A 27,541-nucleotide genomic window follows, 5' to 3' on the forward strand; every position below is an offset into this window, starting at 1 on the left:
ACTTCGTTGTTGTTTCAGGCTGTGTCGTTATTAACAAAATCTGTGATCTGGGGATGAGCTGCAGCTCTGCTGGGATTATTGTACATGACATAAAATGTTGTTGGCACGCCCTTGCTGACTTCCACTTGACTGGAACGTACTCAGGGGAACCATGATGGGCCAGGCTGTAGATTTCAGGAGCAGAACCGGCCCAGACCATCAAGATTAAGGTATTAAGATATAAATAATCCAATTTCCGTTTCAGTACAAGGTTGATCTTTTTTATTAATTAAGGGTGTGACACGACGACATCTGGCATCTGTTTAGTCCTCCAAATAGCAATAACTGAATCCGTATTCAGATGTATCGACTATATTCAGCCCGTCTCACAGAATTTCACAGACCTCTGACTTTTTTTTTTTTTTAAACCAAAGAAATGACCCCCTGAACTTGGAAAGCTGGGAAGGTGCCGTCAAACCATCACGCCAGCATGGCTCTCACCGTCAACAGTAAATAAAACATCACTACGTGAAATGAGCTCGTAGCAGTATTTACTTTAGTGCCGTCGACCCAGACAGAATAGATGGTTGAGTCTGTAACGCAAACTGAAATAGACTCCTGATCAGTATTCGCATGTTTCTAACAAAACACACGGAGGCAGCCGTGTATTCACCCGACTTTGTAGCTCGAAAATAGCGTTCAGACTTCGCACCTTCAGTTTAAGTGGGCCTAAAATGTAAACAGAAACCTCTTATTCAATCCCTTATATATTTCAAATGTAAAGCTCTGTGTAAAACGGGTGCTAGGATAGCGAAGAAAATCCTTCAGGTGTACATCAGCGTAGTCCAGATTGTGTGTGTGTGTTTGTGTGTGTGTGGCGGCCTGGGAAAACCCTTCCCAAAACTACAGGCTTTCCTGAAACGAAGTACGCACCACATGGGCTTTACATTTCCATGTTGTTTTTAAAAAAAATATATATATATATTTCTTTAAAGCGATCGTTGATGTCAAAGTATTAGCGCCCTCTTTCAGATGATCCAACGCTTAGTATATGACACGATACGACAAGTAGCGAATCAAATCGATCAGGTCTTGATCCAGGATGGTTCAGTTCACCACGAGAAGACGTTACGGTCAGATGACGAGCTGCTCGTTAGAACGTAAATTAGAAAAGGAACTAACGAACGTGAACTAAGAGCGATTTTAGTTTATATTCGAACCGAATCTTGGCTTGTAAATACTGTACATCTGTGGAAAAGTCGAGTTGTTTTTTTTTTTTTTCCCAGACCGCCGTACAAATATTAAACACGCCGTGCGAGCGCAAATTAGAGAATTACAATCGTACATCGTAGTGTATAATTTTTTTTTTAAACTCCAACCGAGATATGACGATACTTGAAATATGTATTCGCTCTTCCTGCCGCTGCTGAAACGCAGAAAAAAGCGAGGGATTTCTCTTACGTATTAGCGTTTAATCCGTAGCTGGTTTTTTTTCTTTCTGTTTATACACAGTAACAGCCGGACAATTGTATTTATAATATCACTCGTCTGGGTGCGTTCTCATGTTGTGTTTGTGTGAAATGCCAAAAGTGCTTCGAGCTTCAGTCACTTCAGAGTCTCCTACTTCTGTGCCCTTTTTTTGGTTTTCCGATAAAAATCCGACTCTCTGGCGTTTCCGTTTGTCCCATTTAGCCGCTAGTGTTAAGTAATAAGGGTCTAACCTGATCGTCCAAGTCTCGACACAGTTCCTCAGGACCCACTGTTACTTCAAACGATCAGCTGGACCCACAGGAAGTCCACATTTCGATTTCGTTTGGCCGACATGGCCAAAACTTCGTTCTCAGGGTTAACACACTGCCACCACCATCTCTCCGAAACATTCCACTCACTGCTGTGCAGGAAAAAATAAATAATAAATAAATTACATTCACATACAGGTAGAATAAAATAAATAAATAAATGAATGCTAATAGATCAACTATGTATGTTACTTAACGGCTTCATTATTTCTTCTTCTTCTTATTATCTGTAATATTTCAAGTGAATCTGTAGTGAATGTATTAGTGCATAGTCGTATAGAAATATCACGTTGATGAGATTTTATTCATACGAACGCTTCGATGCACAACTCCAATCTATTTGCAGCTGACGTTGTCAGTGTGCCGATCGGTTTAATTTATGAACACGAAAAAATAAAAGTGGGTTATATCTCAGAAAGGTTTCGTTAAAGTTCAAAGGAAACACACAGGAAAATATTTAATACCAATGAATGCACCAGGGCTAAAGTCAAGCTCCGGAATCTTTCGCTTTATAGATTAGGCTTGTGCAATATTCATTATTTTGTTTGTTTCTTTCTTTTCCTGATTTTAAAAATCGCAATATGGGATTTTATGATCCAGAGCGAGCGTTTCTACCGGTTCATGTGCAGTCGGGAACCGCTCGATGGCAGCGCCAATCACTAAAGCGTCGGACGGTGGAATGTGAGTTGATTCTGCTGTAACGCGCAGTAAACGGTGCATTTTCTCATATAATCTTTTTTTTTTTTTACAACGTTCACACGGTTGACATTTTCTCTGTTGATCTGCTGTTTGAACAAATGTATAGGTCGTATTTCATATTCATTGACTCGAACCGTTCTTTGAGGGGGGGGGGAGGGGAAGGGGCGGGGCTTTTTTGCACGTCAACACTTTACACAAATCATTCCAGGGTTAAATATCGATCAGCTCCTATCAAGTTTTATCGCGGAGACCGCTCTTTCGGGGGGGGGGGATTTTTCAAGTAATAACTCGTACTAGCGTACGTCGAATTGTGGCGTGATGCAAAAAACGCGTAAACGTAGGCAGGACTGATAATGTAATATAACATGATATGATCTGTCGGAGTATCCGGACATCGTGGCAGTGTAAAATCGTGTAGGGACGATTTAATCGTTCAATTGCACAAGCCTAATATACGCATGTGATATAATCTCTCTGAAGTTTCTCTCTTTTTCTCAAACATTTAGCTTTGGAAAGGAAAAACGCACTTAAAAGATGCTGAAAATTGAACGAAATAATAGAAGAAGATATGAAAACGACTGTGGACTTTGATACTATGACGCTAGAGCAGAACAGAACAGAACAGTAAAGTGTATTATTACTAAAGTATTGCCGCCAAATCACCAGTCAAAGGCGTAAACATAGACGTTTACCCGTAACGTAAACGTACATGTAGTGTTACTCGTAGTGTTTCCACCGCCGTTGCCTAAATGTTGATCCTGCTCAAATTTTGCAGATTTGTACAACAATGACCCTTTATATGAATGTTCATCGCTTGCTTTATCATATGAACTTTTATTCGTATGAAACTCAGCACTCGCGCTCGTCGACGTTCTTCGCTTTCTCAACGGATTTCACGTCAATCACGATGACGTCATCGTGTTGTTGTTGTTGTTTTTTTTTTATTTCTACCGCTTAGAGGGTATTGGAGAAACTGTTCATTTCTACAATTCCGTATACTTCTGTTAGCGCTAGCGTATAAATCCGACGTTTATTAAAAAAATAAGCGACGTGATTATTAACGCGTCGGACTTCTGCGTGGCTCGACGCTGTGTGTAGTTCGCTTTACTTTTACCAATGTTTACATACGTACGCTGGAGTTACTGCCTGGGTTCTTATGTGTATATATATATATATATATATATATATATATATATATATATATATATAAATACATAAAAATCTCAAAGTTTTATCTAAATACACACCCTGACCTCACGATTTTTTGTCTTTTGGAAGAACTGGAGATTATTTTACCCCGTATCAGCGTCAGTATCGGACCGATACCAGGGAAAACGCGTAAGATATCGGATCCTGTAACGAAAAGGCAAATAGATTGGAAAAGAAATGTATTTTCCGAGCTGAAAATGTTTACATGTAAACAGACGACTGGTTTTCTTTTGTTAGGATTGAACTGATTATGTTCGTGCTGTGTGTATGTATGTTTATTATATTTACAATGTTTTGTGAATACTGCAAGGTTTCAGTCGCCAGTACTGGAAAAGAAAAGGAAAAAAAAGTGGTATTGATGCCATCTTGTATTTATTTATGTATGCGTTTATTTATTTATTTATTTATTTGCTTATCAATAATTGTTATTTTGTGTCATTTTTTAAAATTTTATTTCATATTTTAATATCTAACTCGTGTTTTTTAATCAACATTTTATGTTGGTTTTAGTGTGTCCACATGTCCACTTGAAGACGAAATGAAACAGGGGCAAATTTCTCAAAACTTACAAACAACAGCTCTCACTGCCACATGCATTAAAACTCCCTAAAACATTTTTTTAAAAGTTTATTTATTTATTTTGTAAATTGGGCGTATCGCAAATTCAGTACGTATAGGCTAGAATAAAGTCAGTGGATAAATCCACATATTGAACATGCCTTATCGATGTTTATGAATATTAAACTCAATCCTACTGTAATTCAGGCCTGAACTGGTCTTTTTTTTTTATCTAGATTTTAGTCTTTGAATTTGTGGATTAAACTTGGATTTGTGTCTAAACCTCTCGCACAGCTCATTGTAAATATCATCTGTGCCTTTTCCAGTTTCAGCTCCTTTCAGAGCAATTGTTGTTTTGTTTTTTTTTGTTTTTGGGTTTGTTTGTTTTTTTGTCTTTTTGGGGGGGGGGGGGTTCTAAGCTTTGTAAAGCCAAAACTGCACATTATAACGATGATGTACTTTCCGATGCGATTTGTGATTGTCACTTTGCTGCAGTGTTTGTATTATTACTATTTATGTATCTCAGTGTGTGCATTTTATAAATCTCGCCATTTAACAAAAAAAAAAAGCATTTCATGATGAAAACCGCCTCTTGTCTCGTGTCATTATTTCCGAAGCGTCGTCACTGTTACCGCCACAACAACGTTGATTAGTTTCCTACTCTCTAACGGCACGTCCTGAAGTGCTTTATTCCTCTTACGCCGTAGTGAGCGACAAACAAACAAATGACGCTTCATGTCCGTTTTCAGTTACATTTAACTTCCTTGAAAAACTATTGAAGCTACTAAGGGCGGGCTAATATTTTACTTTTATCAGAGCTGCCGTTATAGAGAACACCTTCTGACCAATCAGATTCGAGAATTCAACGTCGCTGTGGTGTAAACTGTATAGTCTTTTTTTTTTTTTTAATGGTTTTGGGATGTAAGGTTTTGCTGGCTAAGAAGGTTTTGTGCTTTCTTTACATGTCGCAATGCTAAAACTATACAGCAGGGGGCGCAGAATATGTACATGCTGCTAAACACTGGGAAAGTTCATTGATTTGCGATTTTATATATGATACCTCTATGATTTAATAATACATAAATAAATAAATAAATGGCTAAATAAATAAATGAATATGCCATTTCAGCTTTCTGTACCATTAGTTTCGAATCACTGCTTTTCCAAAGATATCCTGCTTTCATTCCAAGTAGGCTGAGTGTTTGTGCTGTAATACATTATTATTATTATTATTATTATTATTATTATTATTATTATTATTATTATTATTATTGCTTGAGTTAAAGAAACCTCCATCCTACAGCAAAATATGTGTTCGGTGATTCTGGTGCTAATTTTGTATTAGATTTTTTTTTTTTTATCGCTCGATGATGTGTTGTTGTTCTATTTAATACTTTTCATCGCGGTACTTTTTGGGTCTCTTTACAGAATGTAAAATTTTCAATACTTTCTCAGAGCAGGACCTGTAGCAGAATGAAGGGGGGGGGGTTATATTCTGGTATATTCTGGTATATTCTCTCCTTACCTCTTATCCCTCTCTCTGTCCCTCTCTCTCTGTCTGTGTCTCTCTCACTTTGTCTCTTTTTCTGTCTGCCTGGTGTTTTCTGTCCACACACAGCAGCCTCTCTCTCTCTTTCTCTCTCTCTCTCTCTCTCTCTCTCTCTTTTTTTCTGTCTGTTCTTTTTCTTTCTCTCTTACTGTCTATCTGTCGGTCCCTCTCTCTCTCTCTCTCTCTCTCTCTCTCTCTCTCTCTATCTCTCTCTCTCTGTGTGTCTCTTACTGTCTATCTGTTGGTCTCTCTCTCTCTCTCTCTCTTTCTCTCTCTCCCTCTTTCTCACCCCCCCCCTCCCTCTTTCTCAACCCCCCCCCCCTCCCTCTTTCTCACCCCCCCCCCCTTTCGCTCTCTCTCTTTCTCTCCCCCGTCTCTCTCCCCCTCCTCTCTCTCCCCCCTCTCTCTCTCCTCCTCCCTCTCTCCCCCCTCTCTCTCCCCCATCTCTCCCCCACTACCCTCTCTCTCTCTCCCCCCTCCCTGTTCGTCTCTCTTCGGCTGTTTCCGTACACACTCGGCGCTCTCCCTCTCAGTTCTCACGCGGCGGCGCGTGCTCCATGGAAACGGCGAATAAAACGGCGATAAAATCGTTAAAATGGCGACGACGGTGCTTCTGAAAGACGGAAATAATCCCCCAGGGCTGTGAAATCCGCACATTTCAGCAGGCTGTCAGGCTGGACAGAGCCGCATCGCCTCAGCTCCAGTATCTGAGCTCCGGGGCGCATCGGAATGAGCCCCGTTACTGCAGTGAGTATTCACCGGAACACCGCACGGTCCATCACATCCCGAGCACCGGGGACTTCTGGTCTCAGAGAAATGAAGAAGTTGAGTTAGCTTGGTAGCTAACCGGCAGCACAAACTGCCCAACTTTTCGGGGTTATTTGTGGGGCATTAGCGCTTCGTTCCCATCACAGGACAGGTAGACGAGACGGTGTCGCATTCCTGAACTGGAACCGGACTGACCTGGGCTGAAGTAGGTCACAAAACCGGACAAACGGTCTTTATTTGTATTTTTAAAACTATTTCAGCACATGAAGACGAGGCTTTGTGAGGGATCAGACTCGGACCGTTAAGACGCAGAAGCCGATTAGGGCTCACGAGCAGAGGCAGGGGTTTCTGTTGTTGTTGTTTCCGCACGCGCCGCGTTGCCAGGAGCGACAGAACCGCAGTGTACAAGTGCACCTCGCGCGCACGTGCCAGGGTTGATCAGTTTACATTTTTGTAAATCAACGGACAAAACGGTTTTTGTTGTTGTTGTTGTTGCTGCTGTTGTTGTTGTTGACGAGAAAGAAACTGACTGCACAGTTAATGAAAGCAGCTGACCTTGAAACCTTAGAAGTTACTCCACAAATGATATCAAATTATTATAATTTACATAGAAAACTCGGCAAAACTGTGACTAGAGACCCGACCCCCCCCCCCCCCCCCCCCATTTATTATTTTTTTAATTAAATTGATTAATTAAATTCTGTTAAACCTTTCACAGATAAAACTGTTGAACATTTATGAATAGTTAACTTCTGTATATATTCCACATAGGGTTTACACCTGTGTGTGTGTGTGTGTGTGTGTGTGTAGGTGTGTGTGTGCGTGTGTGTGTAGGTGTGTAGGTGTGTGTCGGTGTGTGTAGGTGTGTGTGTGTGTGCGTGGGTGGGTGGGTATGTGTAGGTGTATGTGTGTGTGTGTGTGTGTGTGTGTGTAGGTGTGTGTGGGGGGGAGGCTGAATGAGAGATACAGTACGCTAGAGTAGTTTAGGGCAGCGTCCCAAATACTGGTGCAGTAAATACACAACAGCCTCCATCTGTACAGCATAGGTGCTGTGTTATTCTGACCTACTAATCAGTGTACTAGTCTGAGGTTTTGGACGTAACTTGTTTCTACATCATCTGTCTATCTATCTATCTATCTATCTATCTATCTATCTCTCTGTCTCTCTCTCTGTCTCTCTTTCTGACTGGCTATCTATCTGTCTGTCTCTCTCTCTCTCTCTCTCTCTCTCTCTCTCTCTCTCTCTCTCTGTCTCTCATTCTGACTGGCTATCTATCTGTCTGTCTCTCTCTCTCTCTCTCTCTCTCTCTCTCTCTGTCTCTCATTCTGACTGGCTATCTATCTGTCTGTCTCTCTCTCTCTCTCTCTCTCTCTCTCTCTCTCTCTCTCTCTCTGTCTCTCATTCTGACTGGCTATCTATCTGTCTGTCTCTCTCTCTCTCTCTCTCTCTCTCTCTCTCTCTCTCTGTCTCTCATTCTGACTGGCTATCTATCTGCCTGTCTATCTGTCAGTCTGTCCTACTGTTTCTCTGTCTGTCTGTATGACTGTCTATGTATCTATCTATCTGTCTGTCTGTCTATCTATATATCTGTCTGTCTGTCTATCTATCTATCTATATATCTATATATCTGTCTGTCTGTCTATCTGTCTCTATGTCTGACTGTCTATTTATCTATGTGTCTGTCTGACTGGCTATCTTTTTGTCTGTCTGTCTATCTATCTATCTATCTGACTGTCTATCTGTCTATCTATCTATGCATCTGTCTGGTTATCTATCTGTTTTTATTTTGTCTATTTTTTTTTTAAATTACATTTCAGATCAGTCTCAGATGGTGATTTGTTTATGAGTTTGTTAATAAGCATGTTAAAAAAAAAAAGAGTAAACAAATTATTTGATTTGACTTTATTGTTATAGCAGTTTTGGCCACTGCAAAATGCAAATGAGCACACAAGCAAAAAAATAAATTTTTGTTGTTGATGTAATTTCATGTGTTAATTTCATTGAATTTATTATTATTACGTCAGTGTAAGATGTTCCAGGTGATTTGTTAGGTCGTGGGTTTGTCAATAAGCATGATCCGTTAAAAAAAAAAAAAATCTATCTCGTCTGTCTTATTACCGTACTTACCGCAGTGAGTAAACATTTTAAATTAATGAATTAATCTTATTTACTGTGGATGTGTTGACAAGTGTGATTAAAAAAATCATCATCATAATAATAATAATAATAACTTGCTCAAATTAGGCAAATCTTTAGTCATGAATTTACTAACAGTGTATCGCAGTGTGCTCTTTTGGACTATATCACCCAGCTGTAGTTTTTCTGCTGTCAGACGAGAAGCTAAAAGAAATGTTTGCAAGAGATTGAAGAGAATCCTGCGTCCAGAGATAACAGCCGGCCGGCTCTATTATTCTCATATACGTAGTTTCCATTAGCTAGTTTTCCATCAAATACTTGGCAACATCCCTGTTTGCTTTCAGACAGGCCCATCCTGTCTCCCAGTGTGTGTGTGTGTGTGTGTGTGTGTGTGTGTGTGTGTGTGTGTGTGGGTGGGTGGGTAAACATGAAAGTCATTTATGCAAGATATATATCATCGAATGACACCCGTGACATTCATTCACACGGGCGAATAGGGAAATGTAAAAAAAATGCTGCTTTGTCTAATTAAATATGCATAAATTTGCATAGTTAATAAAACCAGAGATCTAGTCTTCTGGTATTGATGGGATTGAAGTTATTTTGTTTCGCTGTGAAGATGCGCTGAAGAGAAGAAGAAAGAAAAAAACTACAGAAAGTTTTGTTGGAAAGTCATTTCCTCATCATTGTTTAATCAAGAAAAAAAATTGAATATTCCATGCCATTTTTCATTTAAAAAAAAAAAAAAAGAAAGAAGAAAAATCAATCGACATGCACAATTTCATGAAGACTTGAAAACAGATTTTTCATTCTGCTGCAGCACAACAGTATTTTTTGTAGATTTATATTTAGTGAAGTATCACTTGTCAGGAAACAAGCTTTTCATGGATATATGACATGATGTGATTGTGGAGTGGGCGGGGCTTTCTTTGAACGTTTCGATGCGAGTGGACGGGAAAAAAAAAAAACATTCATTTGGCGCACACTATGTCGTATATATTCATGGATCCAAAAAAAAAAAAAAAAGAACCACAAAGCTAAAATCTTCTTAAATTGCAGCATCTGGAAAATTCCGTCACGGCTTGTTTTCCTATTCCGCTGCCCTATTGCTACTTTCTGAAAAGCTCATCGTTATTCAAATTAGCCGTACATCAGGCACTTCTTGCCGTTAGTCTTTAATCTACGATCTTCTTGGTACTAGCTACACAGTAGTTACTGATACACATCTGGGTGGGGGGGGGGGGGGATCAAACATCTCGTCTATTCTAAACTATATCTAGAATATCACTGGTTCCCAATCCCAGTCCTGGAGAAGCCATGACCTTTCTCGCTCACTCCTGCCCAAGCATATATGAAATGCTGGATAATTCCAATTTGATTGAGGTGTTTTAGGATGGGACAGAGAGGCTGACATCATTCATGGAGAACTACGACCACATAGCAGTTTGCTTCCAACACACCTGGGTCAAATATCCAGCTGTTAGTCTACTTAAGACCTTGCTTCAGGTGTGTTAGATTAGGGCTGAAACCAAATTCCGTAAGACCTTAAGTATCCTGGAGCAAGGGTCGAGATCTGGACTGGGATTTGGAACCACGCTTCCGAATGGTATTGCGTCTTTGAGTAACCTTTATGCACCCTGTGGTTCTCTCAGTCCTAGTTCCTCCAGCCAGAACGCTTTGGCACCATGTTCTACGGCTCCTCTTCAGCCAGCATGTCACTGCCCTCAAAGAGCCGTCTGAAGCGTCAGAGCCGCACCATCACGCAGGTCCTGTACCGGACTCTGAGCTACCGGGACCGCCGCTCGGTTACCGACCTGCCCGAGCAAGTGCGGGACGACCCATCCGAGCTATCCACGCAGACCTCAGCTCCGGGTGTGCTCAAGATCTTCGGAGATGAAATCAGCGCCGGGGCTAACTACAAGAGCGTTTTGGCTACTCCACGTTCCAGCGCACAGGAGCTCATAAAGGAGGCGCTGGAGCGCTACTCACTGAGCAAAGGTTCAGCCAGTAGCTACGTGTTATGTGATGTGATCGGGCGGTTCGAGGGCACTGAGAGACGGTGGAGGACAGAGTGCTTGCGGGCCCTGGGCAGCAACGAGAAGCCTCTCCTCCTGCAAGAGCTGTGGAAGCCAAAGGAAGGATTCGCACGGCGCTTCGAGCTCAGGCGGAGGGCTGAAGTGGAGGAGCTGGCAGCTAAAGAGAAAGACACGGTAACTGCAGGTAACTGATATGTGTGAACAATATTGTAGCAACTGGAAGCATTAGCGTCTTCAGGTCATTTTGAAAGAACAAACAAAAACGTAAAATATTTATGCACCCGTTTAAGACTGTGATGTCACACTGTCTGAGACAGTCTCAGACGAATTCTATAACAGGCTGTACGATAATGATCTATGTTGATCCAGTCCACTAACGATAGATCGAAATGACTACATTACAGCTCATCAGATTTAATTACAAACAGATTTAATTACAAAGACAAGATAATTTATGATGATCCAGGGGTGCCAAGATTCACAGTTTGCTTCTGGTAGCTTCTTTATCCAGGTGACATGAATGTACCAGCCAACAGAAAACAAGTAGGCGGGACATATAGTGGTGCTCACACAGAACTTTTTCCTTGCAGGTTTCTTACTGTCGCTTCTGTAAAATTCTGACACACGTTAGCGGTTTTGTGGTAAAATGTCAAAAAAATTTTCCTCTGTCGTTGCTAGGATTTTTTTTGTTAGCGATGTCGGCACCTCTGACCTTTAACCCCGTCCTTTATGCTAAGTAGGCTTGGCATTATTGACACCCCCCCCCCCGCCCCCTGCTCGCTGTTTACCAATTTAGAAAAATTTAACTCGAAACGTTCTCCAGGAAACGAGTACCAAGTCGAGAGAAATGCGAGATGGCAGAAGTGGGCGGGGCTTCCAGAGAATGTTTGAGAATTTTTGTGCGAATCATTCCAGACTAATACATTTGATTTGTCCACCGCTTGTTTTAGACTGCAACGAGACTGCTTATTTGGAGTGTTTCTGAGAGACAACTCGTTACTCCGTCCTTAAATTGTTGGGCGCCTACGCAAAAACGGTAAAGCTTGGCAGCGTGGTCGAGTAATATAATATAATATAATGGGAGCAAACGCCATTGGAAATCGTGGAGAGAGGAGAAAATATCGCACAAGCTTAGTGCTAATGTAAACATTCGTAGCTTTTCGTATAAGATGTTTACGAGAGCGTTTTACTTAGACGTTAAAAATGAACGTTCACCATCCAATTAGCAATTTAACCAATACTTTAAGTTTATTATAATGTTATAATACTACTTACGGATTTTATTAAAAGCTCTGCTTTTGTTGTTGTTGTTGTTTTATTTTGTTGTTTTTTTTGCCTCAAGGTGTCAAACGTGATGGAACGTCTGAAGCATGAAGAGCTATCTATACTGTTCTTGCCTTCTCGTCTATTCGTTTATTCCTCCCCCATCTCTCTCGCTCTCTCTCTCTCTCTCTCTGTCTCCTCAGCTGTATTGTCTGCCTCAGCATTCGCTAAAGACACGGCGACTCTCCAGAGACTTGTTTGCAGAAAGAAAAGAAGCAGCGTAGCCCACAGTCTTCATTCATTTCTCTGCCACTGTTTGCACCGTTCAGATAACCAGATACCCAGATTATTAATGCTTCATTCTTCACGGTTATACTAACCATTGAATACAAATACATTATTTGTTATTTTTAAGAATAACACAGTGGGCGCATTTTAATGCGCTATGTAATGCTTAATGAATAATTCCTCATTTTCTTATTTGTTCTGTCGCTCACTACGAGACGAGGAGCACACCTCTGTCTTTCTCGCTCCCTCTCCCCTTCCTTTGTTTGCTATAGTTGCTAAATTAGGAATTTAACAAGGTGGCCATTGAGCCAAAACACAAAGTGGAGGTCAAAATCAATATCCGCAATGTTAGTGAGGATAATTTATCCTCGACTTTTTTTTTTTTGGCCCCACAAAGGCCCGTCTGTGAGTTTACGTCGGAATTTACGCTTAGGGAATTTACGCTTAGGGAATCTGTGTAACTAGACTGAACCAGAGAGTCAGAAAACCCTCGTAAGCCGGACTTGTTATTCAATTCTTTTATTGTTTTGTTATTTGGAGATACAAAGAACGCAGGTTCCTTTGCAAGAGGAGATTGTGCCATGGGTTTAGAAAGGGTTATGGATGAGCGAAGATGGAGACGTTGGGAGATTACGCTTGCTGCTTACTATCGCTAATCTGCACATACACACCGACACACACACACACACACACACACACACACGCGCACATTATGTGACAGAAGCCAGGTGGCAGGGATACACAGCGCTGAACTATTTAACAGCACACACTGACACCACCATCTCATCAGTAATGTATGAACCGCTAGTATTTATACCACACCGCTGCCGAATTCTCGATTCTGATTGGCTGATTGCTTTTCTTGAACAAATACACATGCTCTAAGGTGCATAAATATCCGAATAAAAAATGTTTCCTTACTTAACAACGGAAAAACAATCACTGATGGTGGTTTTCTTAACGTTTACGGAAGGAATCTCGAGCGATGATTTCTGAACGTAACTTTTCTAAGAACATCGCCATGTTTTCTGGGTATTCTAAAGGAATAACGTTTAAAGAACGTTCCTACGACATTGCCGCAACGTCAACACGAGCATTTCCACAATGTGAAGTTGTGTGAGCAAAGGAACAAACTTAGAATGCATGAGTTTCTGCATAAACTTATTTGGTACGAAAAGTGTCTATAGGAAGCATACTGTCAGTAGAGCCTTTGCACTGCCGGTCGACTTCCTGTCCTTGGACAAGCGGCGATGCTAGAATCCTGGCCGTGATGGACTTTGTCACAGACTTCCCAGTATCGGAAAGCAGGACTGCCAGAGGACGTTGTGTCAAATTGAGGACCTCGGTTCACATGCCAGGAGAAGCTTCATGAAACTGCTGAGTGTCGCATTTAGGGGCAGGACATTCAGCACTTCAGCATTTTCTTGTTCTTTTTTTTTAATCGAGGGCAATCTAGTAATTATTATCCATAGTGTAGACAAAACAAAGGTACGAGGAAGGAAAAGCTCTAAACAACTTATGTACATTGTCAAACCGTTCGGCCACCAGTCCGGAAGGCTAGACCTGCTTAGTATGGTTGTGTAAATTCTAGTGTTTGTAGTGTTACCGTTGGAGATCTGGCTTCGGGATAGCCATGCAGGAGTTTTGGCCTCGTAGTGGTGACATTTAAAAACGTATCACATACACACACTCGGGTTAAAACACTATAAACATCAACGTCCAACCTCCATATTAAGTGCATGAGTGTGTGAATGTGTTTTCTGGACTGTTTTATTGATGTATTCTATTCTGCTATGTTGTGCACCTGCCCCCAGGGCCTCACACACACTCCCCCGTGTTAACGTCCACCCTGAGTAAGGGGGGGCATGGTAAATGCCAGCGGAGTTCCCCCTGGGGCTGGCGTATGGTACTGCCCAGCACTCCGAATCATAAAGGTGGGGAATGTGCTCAGGTACGGCATCAACCACCAGTCCCACCAAGCCCTGCCTGACTTTCCACTGCATATTCCACCTTCACTTTCCACCACGATCAGATCATAACAAATATTGACTGCAGTTAAGTTAATGTCATCGTGATCATTAAACGCTGCATTCCATAGAAGAAGAAGAAAAAAACATCGGTGCACACTGGGGATTTCTGTAAAGCATTCATTTAATTTTTTTTGTTCAATTTGTATGATGCTTGTCTTTTAAATGCTAAATTCCAAACATGTCTTGGCTAATCAGCTACATTTCAGGCAAGTGGAAAATTACTGTGTTTGATTGTATGGATCACAGTTGTATTAGCGATTAATATGACTATTTGTACTTACCCGCCAATATGATTACCCAATATACCTTTATTTTGTGTAACCATTGTTATTTACATTACCCCCATACAGTGCCTTGCATCAATATTCACCACGTTTTAGTGGAACTGAAGTGGACTTAGCTTGTGAAGCACGGTGGTGGCGGCATCCTGGTTGCTTCTCAGTCTAACGCACTTTTTGGGATTATATATCACGAATCTACACAAAATATCCCATAATAGTGAAGTAGGTAGGGGGGAAAAATCAATATAGTTTGCAAAATTATTCATAAATAAAAATGTAACCGTTGATGATTGCGTATGTATACACGCCCATTGCTGTGAAACTCCTGTTGCCATGAGAGTCCGCACAGTTAAATGGAGTTCACCTGTGTGCAAGCCAAGCATCACACATGTTCATGGAAGAATCCAGCAGCATCATAAAAACAAGTCCAGGACAAAGTTCTAGAAACGTATCAATCGCGGTTTGGTTTTCAAGAAATATCTCAAACTTTGCATATCCCTCAGAGTGAAGATGGATAGAATACGGCACAACTGGGACTCTTATAAAGGTAGAAAGGTGGTTCTACTACGTATTGACCAAGAGGTGTGAATACTTACGCAACCAGCAAATGTCCGTTAATCCCAATTCAATCCAAGGGGGTGAGTACTTGCAAGTGCAAGGCACTGTATTGCGCCGTCTTCTTATAAACATTTCTTGTGTGTATCATAAACACACTCCCTGTATGTCTCTATATAGATCTATCAATAGAGATATAAATATATAAATACTGAGATATTCGCTGTATAGATATACAGCGTAGGTAAGAAATGCTGTAGGTATTTCTATGTAAGAAATACCTACAGCGTACTCACACACTCCATTTCCAAGACCTCAAAGGTAAATAACGTCTGAGAATAATAATTACTTGGCTGTCCCAGTGTCCTACACCAACAAGAAAGCACTTACTTCATCTCTAAAAGCTGATATAGTACCATCATCTCCGGCAGTTGCTTTACTATCAATCACTAAACGCCTCATGCATCCCCAACCCGCCACCAAGATTGTGCTAAAAGCTTTTCTTTGTTGTTGTTGTTGTTGTTGTTGTTATTGTTGAATTGTTGTTAATCATGCTACCAAGCACAATAATGCTACTCTTATGTATTTTTTGAAAGTTATGTTGTAACGCATGCTACGTCATGCCCCTATACCTTATATATCATGGGTCACGTTATTTATTTATACTTTTATTTACACTTTATTGATTTTATTATTACGTCTCTGCATGTTATTGGAACGATGAATCATCCTTCAGGAACTCCCAAGGCAGGGTCGAAATAGATTTCTCATTCCAAGGCAAGCTGGAATGTAAAACTCTACGTGTAAATATTTCTCTTGATTAATTTTTCATAGAGCTATAACCATAATGTGTGAAGATACACATTCAGTGGAGGATGCTAGTACAGTTTTTCTGAGACAGCAAGTTTTCCTGCATTCGGTGTTTGGAGGATATGGGGAAGGAGAACTTTTGCAGATAACTGGAAGCGTTCGTACGTTCGTGTTAATTCCAGGTCGGTTTAGGCTAGGTTCACTCATTAAAAGTGCAGTAGTTTTGCCTGAGTTCCTTTTTTTTTTTTTCTTAAATTGTCATCATCTGCAATCCACATCCTTGTATCAGTGCTATGCTGAGAATGTTTAGTGTGTGTTTGTGCACTTGCGCATTTTGTCTGCATCTTTAAGGCGATAAGCTTTAACCCTTAACCCTCATTCTGGCTGGATCGCACTCTCCATATGATTAGTAAGTCGGTTGTTAAGGATAAAGGAAGACGATGGTTTCATCACTGATTCTCTCTGTTAGATATAAACGCACAGGCACGGAAACTTCAACGGAACCGCGCTAAAGGAACGATGACCCTGCAGCACGGCTCGTCCTTCTGCCGCAGCCTCAGTGAGACAAGTCTAAACCTAGTGGGCATGACTGGGGAGGAACCGAAGCGCTACTCTACACTGCCCGGGTCAGGTCGAGCACGCTCAGACGCACGCAAAGAGGGAGGTGGAGTCAAGCATTCCCTCTACCAATCACCTCATTTGCTGCTCCTGCAAGGATATAATCGACAAGTGAGTGATAAACTCTCGAGCAATCATAGCGAGGAGTTAACTTGAACAGCGCTGGAGTTTAGTCTATCTTACATTTGGTGTCGTATTATTTATCCATTTATTTATTGTGCCAACAGGACTGCCTGGTTTACCTGCTAAACAAAGAACAGCACACGGTGGGTCAGGAGACGGCGAGCACGCGGCCAAACATCTGTCTGTCATCTCCGGACATTCTCCCACTCCACTGCCGGATACGTCGCCGACGCTCGCCTTCCTCGTCCTCCTCGTCCTCTTCCTCTTCTTCCTCGGCCTCAGACCATCGGCTCTTACTGGAACCGGTCGGCCACGGCACTGTGCTGATCAACTTCACTCGTATCGAGCGTCCCACTCCTCTGCGTCATGGCGACCTGCTGTCATTCGGCACCCATTACATCTTCCTATACAGAGACCCACTGAGCGCCAAGCCGCTACCAGGCCACACCCTGACCCACCTCCGCGCCCTCGGCGCCAAAAACGGGGAGGCGTGTCCGACATGCGGTGCCGCCCCACGGGAGCAGGCGGGGTTTCGCCAAAGCTCCAAGAATGCAAAGGGACCAAAGAAGAGGAAGCTGGTGCTGGAGTTTGAACGAGCCCAAGAGGACGCGCTGGTGAACCGGGTGCTCACGCTGATCGAGCCGAGTGGCGATGATCACAAGCTCACTCCCGCATATCTGCTCTGCCTGTGCATCCAACACTCAGCTCTTTCATTCCCACCCGGCAGCTTCGGGAAACTGCTCCTCAAAATCGCTAAGAAGATCCAGAGCATTGCACGGGTTGGTTTGAGACACTGCGTAGTGCTTTCAAATTTTGATCTAACTCTAACCCTAACCCTAACCCTTGACCTAACCCAAACCTTAACATTATATTTAACTGAATATTATGCCATGGTTTGTTACAATGCTCCCAGTGACCAAAACTGGACATTTTTCACACAAAATATAACCATATGGTAGTTTAAAATGTGCCATTTTGATTGAAATCGAACATTTTTAAAAAGTTCAATCGCGTGCTAATTTAAAATGCACCATTTTCACCTGAATTAAATATTTCTCACAAGCATGCGATCCTACCGTAGTTTAAGACGCCATTCTGACCCAAATCAAACCCTTTTAACTCAGATGCAATCCCATGGTAGTTTAAAATGTGCCATTTTTACCAAATGTACAGTTGGATTATACTTTAAAACACAGCGTTTGACGTACAATTTTGCCCTAAATTGATCATCGTTCATCGACCAAAATACAATTCTGTGAAAGTTTCAAATACACCATTTTGACCCGAATTAAACACTTTTAACAAAATTACAGTCATGCGGCAGTTTACGATTTTCACAAAATATAATCCTATCCTAGTATAAAACACTCAATTTTGGACCGTAATCGAACCTGTTTTTATGAAGAAAAAAAAAATAATAATCACTCTTACGGTAGTTTAAAATGCGCCCATTTTGACAAATATAAAACGTGGCATTTTGTGCCATTGGGCCACACTGTTTAACTAAATGAATTACAAGACGAAAAGGAAAATGAGCAGTTGTTCAGAGGGGACGGACTCTTCTCTGTGAAGGTCAGAAAGGTGCCTCGGTCGGCGTCTCGTCTTCATTCCCCGTCGGCTTGACGTTTACCTTTTGCGGCTGGTCAGCACGAAGCGCACAGGAGGAAGGGTGTCACGTAATTTGGGAATCGACCGAACGCCTGTAAGAGTATGCCAAAGCATTTAATGACCCGGGCCCCAAGCCCACTCCCTTAACTGATTAATTATTAAAATCCAATTACAGAAGGTCGGTTTCGTTCGGGCTGAATATTAAGAGATGTGCAAATAAAACAGGGGGAGAATGAGAGGAGGAGAGAGAGATTGTGCTGAGGTGTATTATTCCTCCCACATGAAGCTATTCAGAGCTATTTAAATTTTAATTACACTAATTAGTGTGTGTGTGTGTGTGTGTGTGTGTGTGTGTGTGTGTGTGTGTATGTATGTGTGTTACAGGAGAAGACAAAGGAATTGGCACAGAAGCAAGCTCAGCAGTGGGTATCATATTCCACCTTGTAGCAGTGTGTGTGTGTGTGTGTGTGTGTGTGTGTGTGTGTGTGTGTGTGTGTGTGCGCACTCACGTGTCTTTTCATGGTCTTGTATTTCTATTTAAACCTCCAATCAACCATAGCTCAATCTTAATCGTATTATTTGCTATTTTTCCCCTCCTTGCAGTAATCATATTTACAGTAGTTTTGTGTGTGTGTGTGTGTGTGTGTGTGTGTGATACAGTCAGGATCCAGCCTCCCTGTCACTGCTTAGCATCTCTGACCTTGTGCCGGATCTTCAGGTCATTTTCTTTTGGATGTCGAACGCCATCGAGATCCTGTACTTCATTCAGCAGAAATCGCCAACGTACATGCAGAATATTGAAATGATGGACAACAAAGGTACACACACACACACACACACACACACACACACACACACATATACACGTGCAACATATGATAACAATATAAAATCCAACAACAAGGATGACTTTCATGTCATTCAGTAGCTTTCTAACAAATTAGAGAATCAATAAAGGCTGTGCTGCAGTGGGGGAAAATTCCTGAATCCGTTTTCCAATTATAGTATAATAGAGGACACTTGAAATCTCTCGCTCTCGCCTGATTGGCTGCTGGCTCTTGTCTGTCACTGTGTAGCTGGACTTATTTTGAGCCTAAAGCTGGGCTGTGATTTCGAAAGTTATTGTTTTTTCCCCCATTCTCGGACCCAATCATCATGTTTGAACATACACATCATACCTTTAATGTTTAAGATGTTATGATAATACGCGATCTGTTTATTCTCTGTTCCGCTTTCAGCTGGATCTAAAGAGTCGCTTCTCTCGGCGACAATATCAGCCAGCGAAGAGGTGATGACTATTCTGGAGGAAGTTATCATGTACACTTTTCAGCAGTGTGTCTACTACATTACAAAGGTAGGGAATATCGGTCACGCACGTGACCTTGGTGTGAATTCTGGGTTCAGGGATGTAGTAAACTTCACCCAGTTATCAGCAGCTGGATTTGAGCATGTATATTAGCACCATGCATATAGCCAGTGTTGCCAGGTTAGCATCTTTGCTATTCTGGAAGATTGTTTTTGTTATTTTATTCATTACCATAGAAGAACAAAATGTTTGCATATATATATGTATAAGCTGTACTCCATTCTAAGTCGCATAGAAATACTAATTACCTCTTTTAAGTGGCCAACTATTTTTTTAAATGCCACTATTTGACATGATATAAGCTGTTCTATTGATTTGCTTGCTGTTCCAGATGTTGCGCAATCGTGGTGCAGCGTACTCACTGACTTATTTAGCTTTACTGAGTTATTATTGCATCTAGTAGTCAAAAATGGGAACTGCGACAAGCACTAATAGAAGCCCATTGGGGCAGGAATTGCGCTGCCTCATGTTCAGGGGAGAAGCAGCTTACAGGACTGTTAACATCAGGGTTGCCAGGGTGATGGTATTTACACCAAATGGGCCTGTTTAAAAATTCTCTGCAACCACCAAGACGTATTTTATAGCAAGTAATCAGAATGAAATCTTATTTAAGTAATCAGAATGAAATCTTATTGAACTTAAGTAAGTGCAGACTTTGTATGATGTACAAAACCAAATGTGAAATTTCACTCAAAGCGGGTACGATGATCTTTCTCATCATCCTTTATTTCTTCTCCTCCACTGTCTACGTATTGCGTCTATGCGTATTGTGTCCTGGAAGCTGTCTGGATTTGTCAGTCAGCGTGTGTGTGTGTGTTGTGTTTTTGTGCGATTTTCCTCCAGTCCTTGTACGTGGTGTTGCCAGCCTTGCTGGACTGCAGCCCATTTGGAGGCGAGTCGTCGTCGGAGGCATGCCGGCGGGCGACGGGCGCACGGGCGTGCGTGTGCAGTGTGTGTGTCATGCCCGAGGCCGTGCGTCGGGCTCTGTGTGTTTTTCAGACCACAGCTGATCTCATGCAGCAGTATCAGGTCCATGTCGAGATCCAGAGCCAGATGTTCGCCTACCTGTTCTTCTTCACCAATGCCTCGCTCTTCAATCTACTCATCGATAAAGGTGCAGGATGGGTGGATGGATAGCTAGCCAGATATTTCACATTCTGTCTGTTAAACTTACAGCTTTACCTCTGACTATTACAAAGCACTGATACTGGAGACTCCTTCCATAAATGTGTCCTTACAGAAAACATCACAATATCATTGATTACACCTTTCTCTGCATGTTTTACAGTAAAGCCAACACTCACGAAGGCTTTCTCACAAACTCGCACTTGTGTGCTTGCTAGGCCATATCTGCACTGTCGTATGTCTTCATTAAGTATGTAGACAACAGCTGCTCCAGTGATAATAGAGAAAGAGAGAGGGAACGAGAACGGTAGGGCAGGTTGCATGAAGGTGAAAGGGACAGACTGGATTAGAATGGGAAAGTGGACATACAGGTGAGAATGGAGACTGATGAGCTCCGGCGGGGGTTTAGCATGACCTCTAGTGTCGTATGCCACAACATGCAGCAAAGTGAAGTTGGTAGTGAACTAATTTTTTACATACATACACACACATACACGCACACACACACACACACACACTCATGGAATGGAAATGAAGCCAGCATAAACAACAGACAAATAGGCTGGGCCTGAAATCGCTTGCGTACTCACTCATTCAAGGTTGCATATAGATCAGGGGTTGCCATCTGGTGATCCATGGTACGGGTGCGGATTCAGCGAAATATTTCATTGGACCGAATCGAATACTGTAACAGAGCTGATAGACGTGATAAATGTGGCAGCTTTGCAATTTGAGAAACTGCTGATCTCCTGGGATTTTCACACACAACGTCCCTAGAGTGTAGACAGAATGGTGCAAAGAAACCGAGCGGAAGAAACACCTTGTTGATGAGATACGTCAGACGAGAATAGCCAGGCTGGTTCGAGCTGACAGGAATGTCTAAAATAACCACTCTTTGTAACCGTGATAGGCAGAAAAGCATCTCAGAAATGCACAAATCTTGAGGTGGATGGAGTACACTAGTAGAAGACCACATCGGTTTCCTGCCATCCAAGAACTGGAGTCTGAGTCAACATTGGGAACAGACTTACCGAAACTGGACAGTTATACCGTTTATTAGTTATTTAATGATAATTGAGATACATAATCTGGTCTGGGAGCAAGTGTGAGCAGAGGTGGAGAACAGCTGCATTAGCATGTTGGTTTGGATGGGCCAAATAGAAGCATGCAACGCATCCGAAGAATTTATGGTTAACGCTTTGGCAGATATCCAGCACAATAATTCCCTGCTCCATAAATTTCAGTCTATCCAGTCTGTCCCTCTTCCACTGGATCAAGGTTGAATGAACAGCATGCGTGATGACAGAGGAACACTAAAATCTCCATAGCAGCTAGTTGAAAGCTTTAAATGAAAGCTACTATTGATGATGTTGTATGGAAGACAATAACTTAAACAGGATCAGGATTCTAGCAATCACAGCCAGACCTCCAATTACCAAGATGGAGCATCTGCTATTTCTGTAGCAAAGGCCACAACTGCAAGCAAAAGAATCTGGACCAAGTTCTCAGAGTAATAGTCTCTCTGTGATGGAGCGTCTGAGTCCAATAGACAGATAATTATGTTCAGACTGACTGTTCCTGGGGAAGAATAAATAGAGGAAACCCCAGAGTGCCAGAGAGAAAGAGCATTTTGCAGACTTGGCCCTTCTATTGAAGAACTGCAAGGTCTACATCTAGAACAGGAATATCAAACTCACTTTAGATAAAGGGCCTCATAACACTTCATCCAGTGAGTAGTCCTCACTGCAGAACCAAAAGTCAGGGAGTGATCAAACGCTTCCTAACCACTAACTTTAACTATTACCCCAAACTCCTAACCCATGAGCTGTTGTACAAGACAGAACAACAAACACATACATCCACACAGGGTTTTCTCCACCCCCTGGGCTTTTGGTTCAACTCCAACCAGGTTGGAGGAGCTGGATCAGGTTTGATTCAACCCCCTGGACTTTTGGTTCGACTCTGACCAGGTTGGAGGAGATGGATCAAGTTCGACTCCACCCCCACACTTTTGGTTTGACTCCAACAAGGTTGGAGGAGCTGGATCAGGTTTGATTCAACCCCCTGGACTTTTGGTTCGACTCCGACCAGGTTGGAGGAGATGGATCAAGTTCGACTCCACCCCCGCACTTTTGGTTTGACTCCGACAAGGTTGGAGGAGCTGGACCAGGTTCGACTCCACCCCCTGGACTTTTGGTTAGACTCTGAACAGGTTGAAGGATCTGGTTCAGGTTCACCTCCAACCAGGTAGGAGGAGCTGGACCAGGCTTGATTCCGCCCACTGAACTTTTGTTTCGACTCTAACCAAGTTGGAGGAGTCGGACCAGGCTTGATTCCACCCCCTGGACTTTTGGTTCTACAGTGAGGGTTACTTGCATTTTGTCAGAATCTGAGTTTATGACCCTAGTTTATTGTGCTACTTTGCCCAGTAGTGAAAAACCCCCAAAAGACTGTTTTTTAAATCTTTCAATTAAATTACAAACCAAAACATTATTTTAATTTAGACTATGTTTCTAAAGTTATTTGTTGGCCTGGATTCGAACTTGTATCGGGCCAGTCCCAGCCCACAGGCTGTGTGTTTGACATCCCTGGTCTAGAATCATCTTTTATTTATACCTCATTTTGTTCCAATGAATTTGTTGCTATTTTACAATCATGTAGCTACAGCTACAGTCCAATACAAAATTATTGGTACCCTTACCCAAACAATCTACAGTGAAGCAGATGGTTAGGGGGGAAAACAGAATTAACTTCCCACTGAAGGATCCCTACTCCACATTGTGTGTCATGAGGAATTACGTCACTTATTTCCTTGTTTAAAAGGACAGCAGGGTGGCGTATGTTCTGTGAGAGGGCACTGTGAGGCCACAGTTATTTTTCCAGACACCCATAATCCTCTTTGTGTCATAACAGACAGGACGGTTAAACACTTTGCTTAAACACACACACACACACAGATGTTCAAACAGATAACACAGCAGGATAAGGATTTATTTTGTTGGTGTAATACGAGGTGTCAGGCACAACCATTTATTTTGTTCAAAGCTGGAAGGAAAAGGGGAAATCTGCCACTGTTTCTTTTACTCTATGTGTGTATAGGTCCTGTGAGGGGCTGGTTCCAGCGTTCCCGAGCATTGCAGATACAAGCATGTTTGCGGATGCTCCTAGACTGGGCGAAAGGAGCAGGCCGGGCTCAGGTCGCTCAGAAGTTTTTCGCCAAACTATGCAGCGTGGTTACCATCCTCATCACACCTGCCTCACAGCTCTCACAGGTCTCTGTGTGAACTTGTAGATGTAGACGTGTGGGGCTTTTTTTTGTACTCAGTTTCAAATACAAAAGGTTTTAGGAGCGCTGGAGGGTGAGGGGTAGTGTTTCAAGTGCAGCAGGAAAACACTAAACCATGTAGAGAACGGGTTTGGGTGTAAAAATGTAAAGAATGCATTTAAATCCAGATGAAAGTCTATGCGTCCTCTTTGTTTTAATTAGTCATTCTAAATGAAGCTATTTCCTGCTCTTTTATTGTGTGTTTGTGTGTATAGATGAGTTGGAAAGTGTTGCGTGCGGAACATCCGTCTCTGAAACCCGTCCAGCTTCACAGAATCCTTACACAGTACCAGCTGACAGGCGAGGTGGGTTCTGTTCCAACCTGGCAACCAAGCTGCGAAGATGAAGCCTACGTTTACAGAACAGGTGAGGGATTTCCCATTGCGTCTTTTGCTTTCTTAAGACATTTTTTCAAAATCTGTTACAGCCTGCATCGCACCACACTATCACCGCTGGATTGAGTTTCCAATAACAAGTGTTTTTTTTTTTTTAAATCCGTAAACATTTAACATAATTAATTAGATGTTGATCATATCACTTTCTGGTGATTTAACGCCAGCCATGTTAGCGAGCTGTCAAAATCCAGAGTGCTACTGTAGTAAAAGACTGACCACTACTGACAGTCTAAATCAGTTCACGATCGTAAACGTTCAAATGCGTAAATATTCCAAAAAGTGACCGCTCGCAAAGATTTAAGGTGGATAAAGGTGGATTTAAGGTGGCTAGGGTATGACGTATGCATGTTTTATGAATTTTGATGGTTAATATCTAGCATTTAAGGACGTCATTTATTATATTATGTTATATTTGCTGGTGCGTGTGTGTGTGTGTGTGTTACAGTGGATCTGTTGGAGAGCTTTGATAACCACCCTCCCATCGTGTTACCCAGCGCTGGGTTTAAGGTGGACCTGGAGAGCGAGTGTGTAGACGACAGCATATACAGACAGCTGCTTTACATCCGCCACTTTCTGTGGGGCCTACGCACCAAGACCCATGGCAGCGCAGACAGACCGGAAATTCAGGTGTGTTTCCCTCACGTGTCTACGCCCAAGTACTAGTTGACTATTCATCATTTTGGTAATTAAAACACAAGATACAAATTACATTTCCAGCTTCGGCTTTGGGAAAAGTGCATGAATAGGTGCCTTAAATGTCCAAAATAACCAATCTTACACCATTTACGCAATCATGTGGACGAGGAATAGTTGAGAGTGCAACTGAGAGTGCAAAGCATGGCATGGAAACTCCTTATTGCTTAACAATGGATGGAGGACGTGATGTCTACAGGAGCAGCTGGGAGATCCCTCACCACGTTTAACTCCAGCCACAGTAGCTGAGCTCTGAAAGCGCTCTTTCACACAGCGCTGGACTTTTAAAGCAAAATAAACTAAAATCGCAAACTAAAATTCTTTTCTTTGCAGTCAGATGTTTTTTTTCTTTGGCACAAATTGCTAGACAGGCGATTGATAAATCTGATTAAGGGATTAGCGATGTAATGCAGTGCCTATCTGATAGCAGGATTATGTATAGTGTGTGTGTGTGTGTATGTGTGTGTGTGTTAATCTCTTGCAGAAGAACACTCTGCAGTACTTTATGCAGAGATTATGCAAAGCATGAGCACAGTAAACTCCCCAGTCCTGAAAATGTGAAAAAAGTTCCAGCTTTTTTTTTTTTTTTTTTACCTCCAACTGTTACAAAGCTCTGGCGTTGGCGACTCCTTCCATGAGTGTGTAGTATACCGTATATTATGGATGCCGCGGCGCAGACTGGATATGGACCGATGTTAATTTTGTGCTAGTCGTATAACGTAAGCTTGTGAGTCTTTTGTTAAAATGACGTAGTGATATGGATACTTTTTTTTTTTTTTTTTTTTCGCCAGCATGGAGAGGGAGAAGGAGAAGCGCGCGTTTCTTCTCTCGGAGGACGAGGAGAGGGCACAGGAGCCGAGGAAAGGCCGAGAGAACGAATGCACGCACCACATTACAGAAACGGAACAAGCGTCCGGCACGCTCCGGACTCGTCCTGCCTGCTTACTCCGCCTAACACACCTCTGTACCCAGAATTCACACACAATCCGTACGCGAAACACTCCCAGCAGGAGCGCGTCCCGGCCAACGGGTGTACACGCTCCACTCCTGAGCACAAGAAGATCAACGGATACATCAGTAATGGTACTGAAGGTTAGCCACAGACTCTAATCAGCATGTGTGTGTCTTTGTGAGTGTCTTTGACTCACATTTAAGGTATAGTTTGTGTGTGTGTGAGTGTGTATACACTATAAACTTTGCATGTGTGTGTGTGTATGTGTGTCCCCTTCTTCAGGCCCTCTTAATGGGTGTGGCTTTCCCTTCCCCATCCCTCTGGCCCAGACGCTGGGCAATAACTCTGACCCTGTGTGTTCCGTCTTTGTAGTGGACTTGGACAAAGGACCCTATGGCCTCGGAATGGGACTCATCGACGGACTCGTAAGTGTTGTAATTGCTACTCTAATATCCTTAAACACCCATGATTAGAGTAGTATAAATACAAAGCATTTATTCACCCCACATTATACGTGCCCCAGTGGGCCTGTATTTGCATTTGTTGTTGCAGTTCCCATTTTGACCACTAGGTGCAATAGTAACTCTATGGCGCTGGATAGGGCCGTGAGCGCGCTACATCATGGGCTCATCGTCGCTCGCACACTTCACTGATGCTCCAAAACCTTTGTTCACAGCACACTCCTCTGAATTCGGCGGGGATCTACATCCGCACACTGATCCCTGACGGACCAGCCGCTTCGGATGGACGGCTGCACATCGGAGACCGGATCCTGGCTGTAAATGGGAAAAGCCTCATCGGAGCCGACTACCAGAGGTTTCGCACGCATACCTCGCATATTCGCACGCCTTTTAATAAAGTCACGATCCACAATGTGTCATCTAGCAGGCTACAAACACACACTATACAGTCAATATCTAGAAATCTGACCTGCTATAACGTTAGCGAGGACTTGATTTGTTAACCGTAACAATAAATGGATAACAAGTACGACATATCATTCCTTAATTAATAAAAATGGAAAAGAAAAAAAAACCTGTGTAAGTGTTTTATTCCTTACTTATCTGTCTCTCCATCTTTCTCTTTCGCTCCTTAGTGCCGTGGATCTGATCAGACTGGGCGGAGGACGGCTTCGCTTTCTCGTGGCTAAGTCAGAGCCGGAAGTGTCGGAGAAGATCAGTGCCTCTTCGTGCTGAGAGAGGAAGGACGAGGTTCGAGCGTTAGCTTCGGAAGAACGAGTCCAAAGAAAGAACCGGAACGTCGTCTGCTCGGTGAGGATAAAGAGGAATAAGCACATGGATACGATCCCTCAGCGACTCCTGTGGTGAACCTCGCACTGCCCTCAGGAGAGAGCCTTCGCACAGCGACACGGTTT

General features: G+C 42.5%; 2 protein-coding genes across 2 annotated transcripts in view; both read left to right on the forward strand.

Moving 5' to 3' along the window:
• LOC128601876 (monocyte to macrophage differentiation factor 2) overlaps positions 1-2,612 on the forward strand; it is a 10,513-nt gene extending 7,901 nt beyond the window's left edge. The window contains exon 7 of the mRNA XM_053615292.1: positions 1-2,612. This exon is cut by the window's left edge and continues 1,271 nt beyond it. The gene's annotated coding sequence lies outside the window, so the exon portion shown is untranslated.
• Positions 2,613-10,110: 7,498 nt separating this feature from the next.
• Positions 10,111-27,362, forward strand: radil (Ras association and DIL domains). Its single transcript, XM_053616124.1, has 15 exons — positions 10,111-10,918; positions 14,100-14,219; positions 16,431-16,690; positions 16,807-17,481; positions 18,695-18,732; positions 18,971-19,128; positions 19,549-19,664; positions 20,520-20,790; positions 23,901-24,073; positions 24,342-24,492; positions 24,967-25,177; positions 25,957-26,306; positions 26,449-26,591; positions 26,843-26,982; positions 27,263-27,362. Exons 1-15 carry the CDS (start codon positions 10,384-10,386, stop codon positions 27,360-27,362), a joined length of 3,441 nt encoding a protein of 1,146 aa, XP_053472099.1. The 5' UTR covers positions 10,111-10,383.
• Positions 27,363-27,541: the final 179 nt, after the last annotated feature.

This window comes from Ictalurus furcatus, chromosome 26 (genome assembly GCF_023375685.1).
Source record: "Ictalurus furcatus strain D&B chromosome 26, Billie_1.0, whole genome shotgun sequence".
NCBI classification, from domain to species: domain Eukaryota; kingdom Metazoa; phylum Chordata; class Actinopteri; order Siluriformes; family Ictaluridae; genus Ictalurus; species Ictalurus furcatus.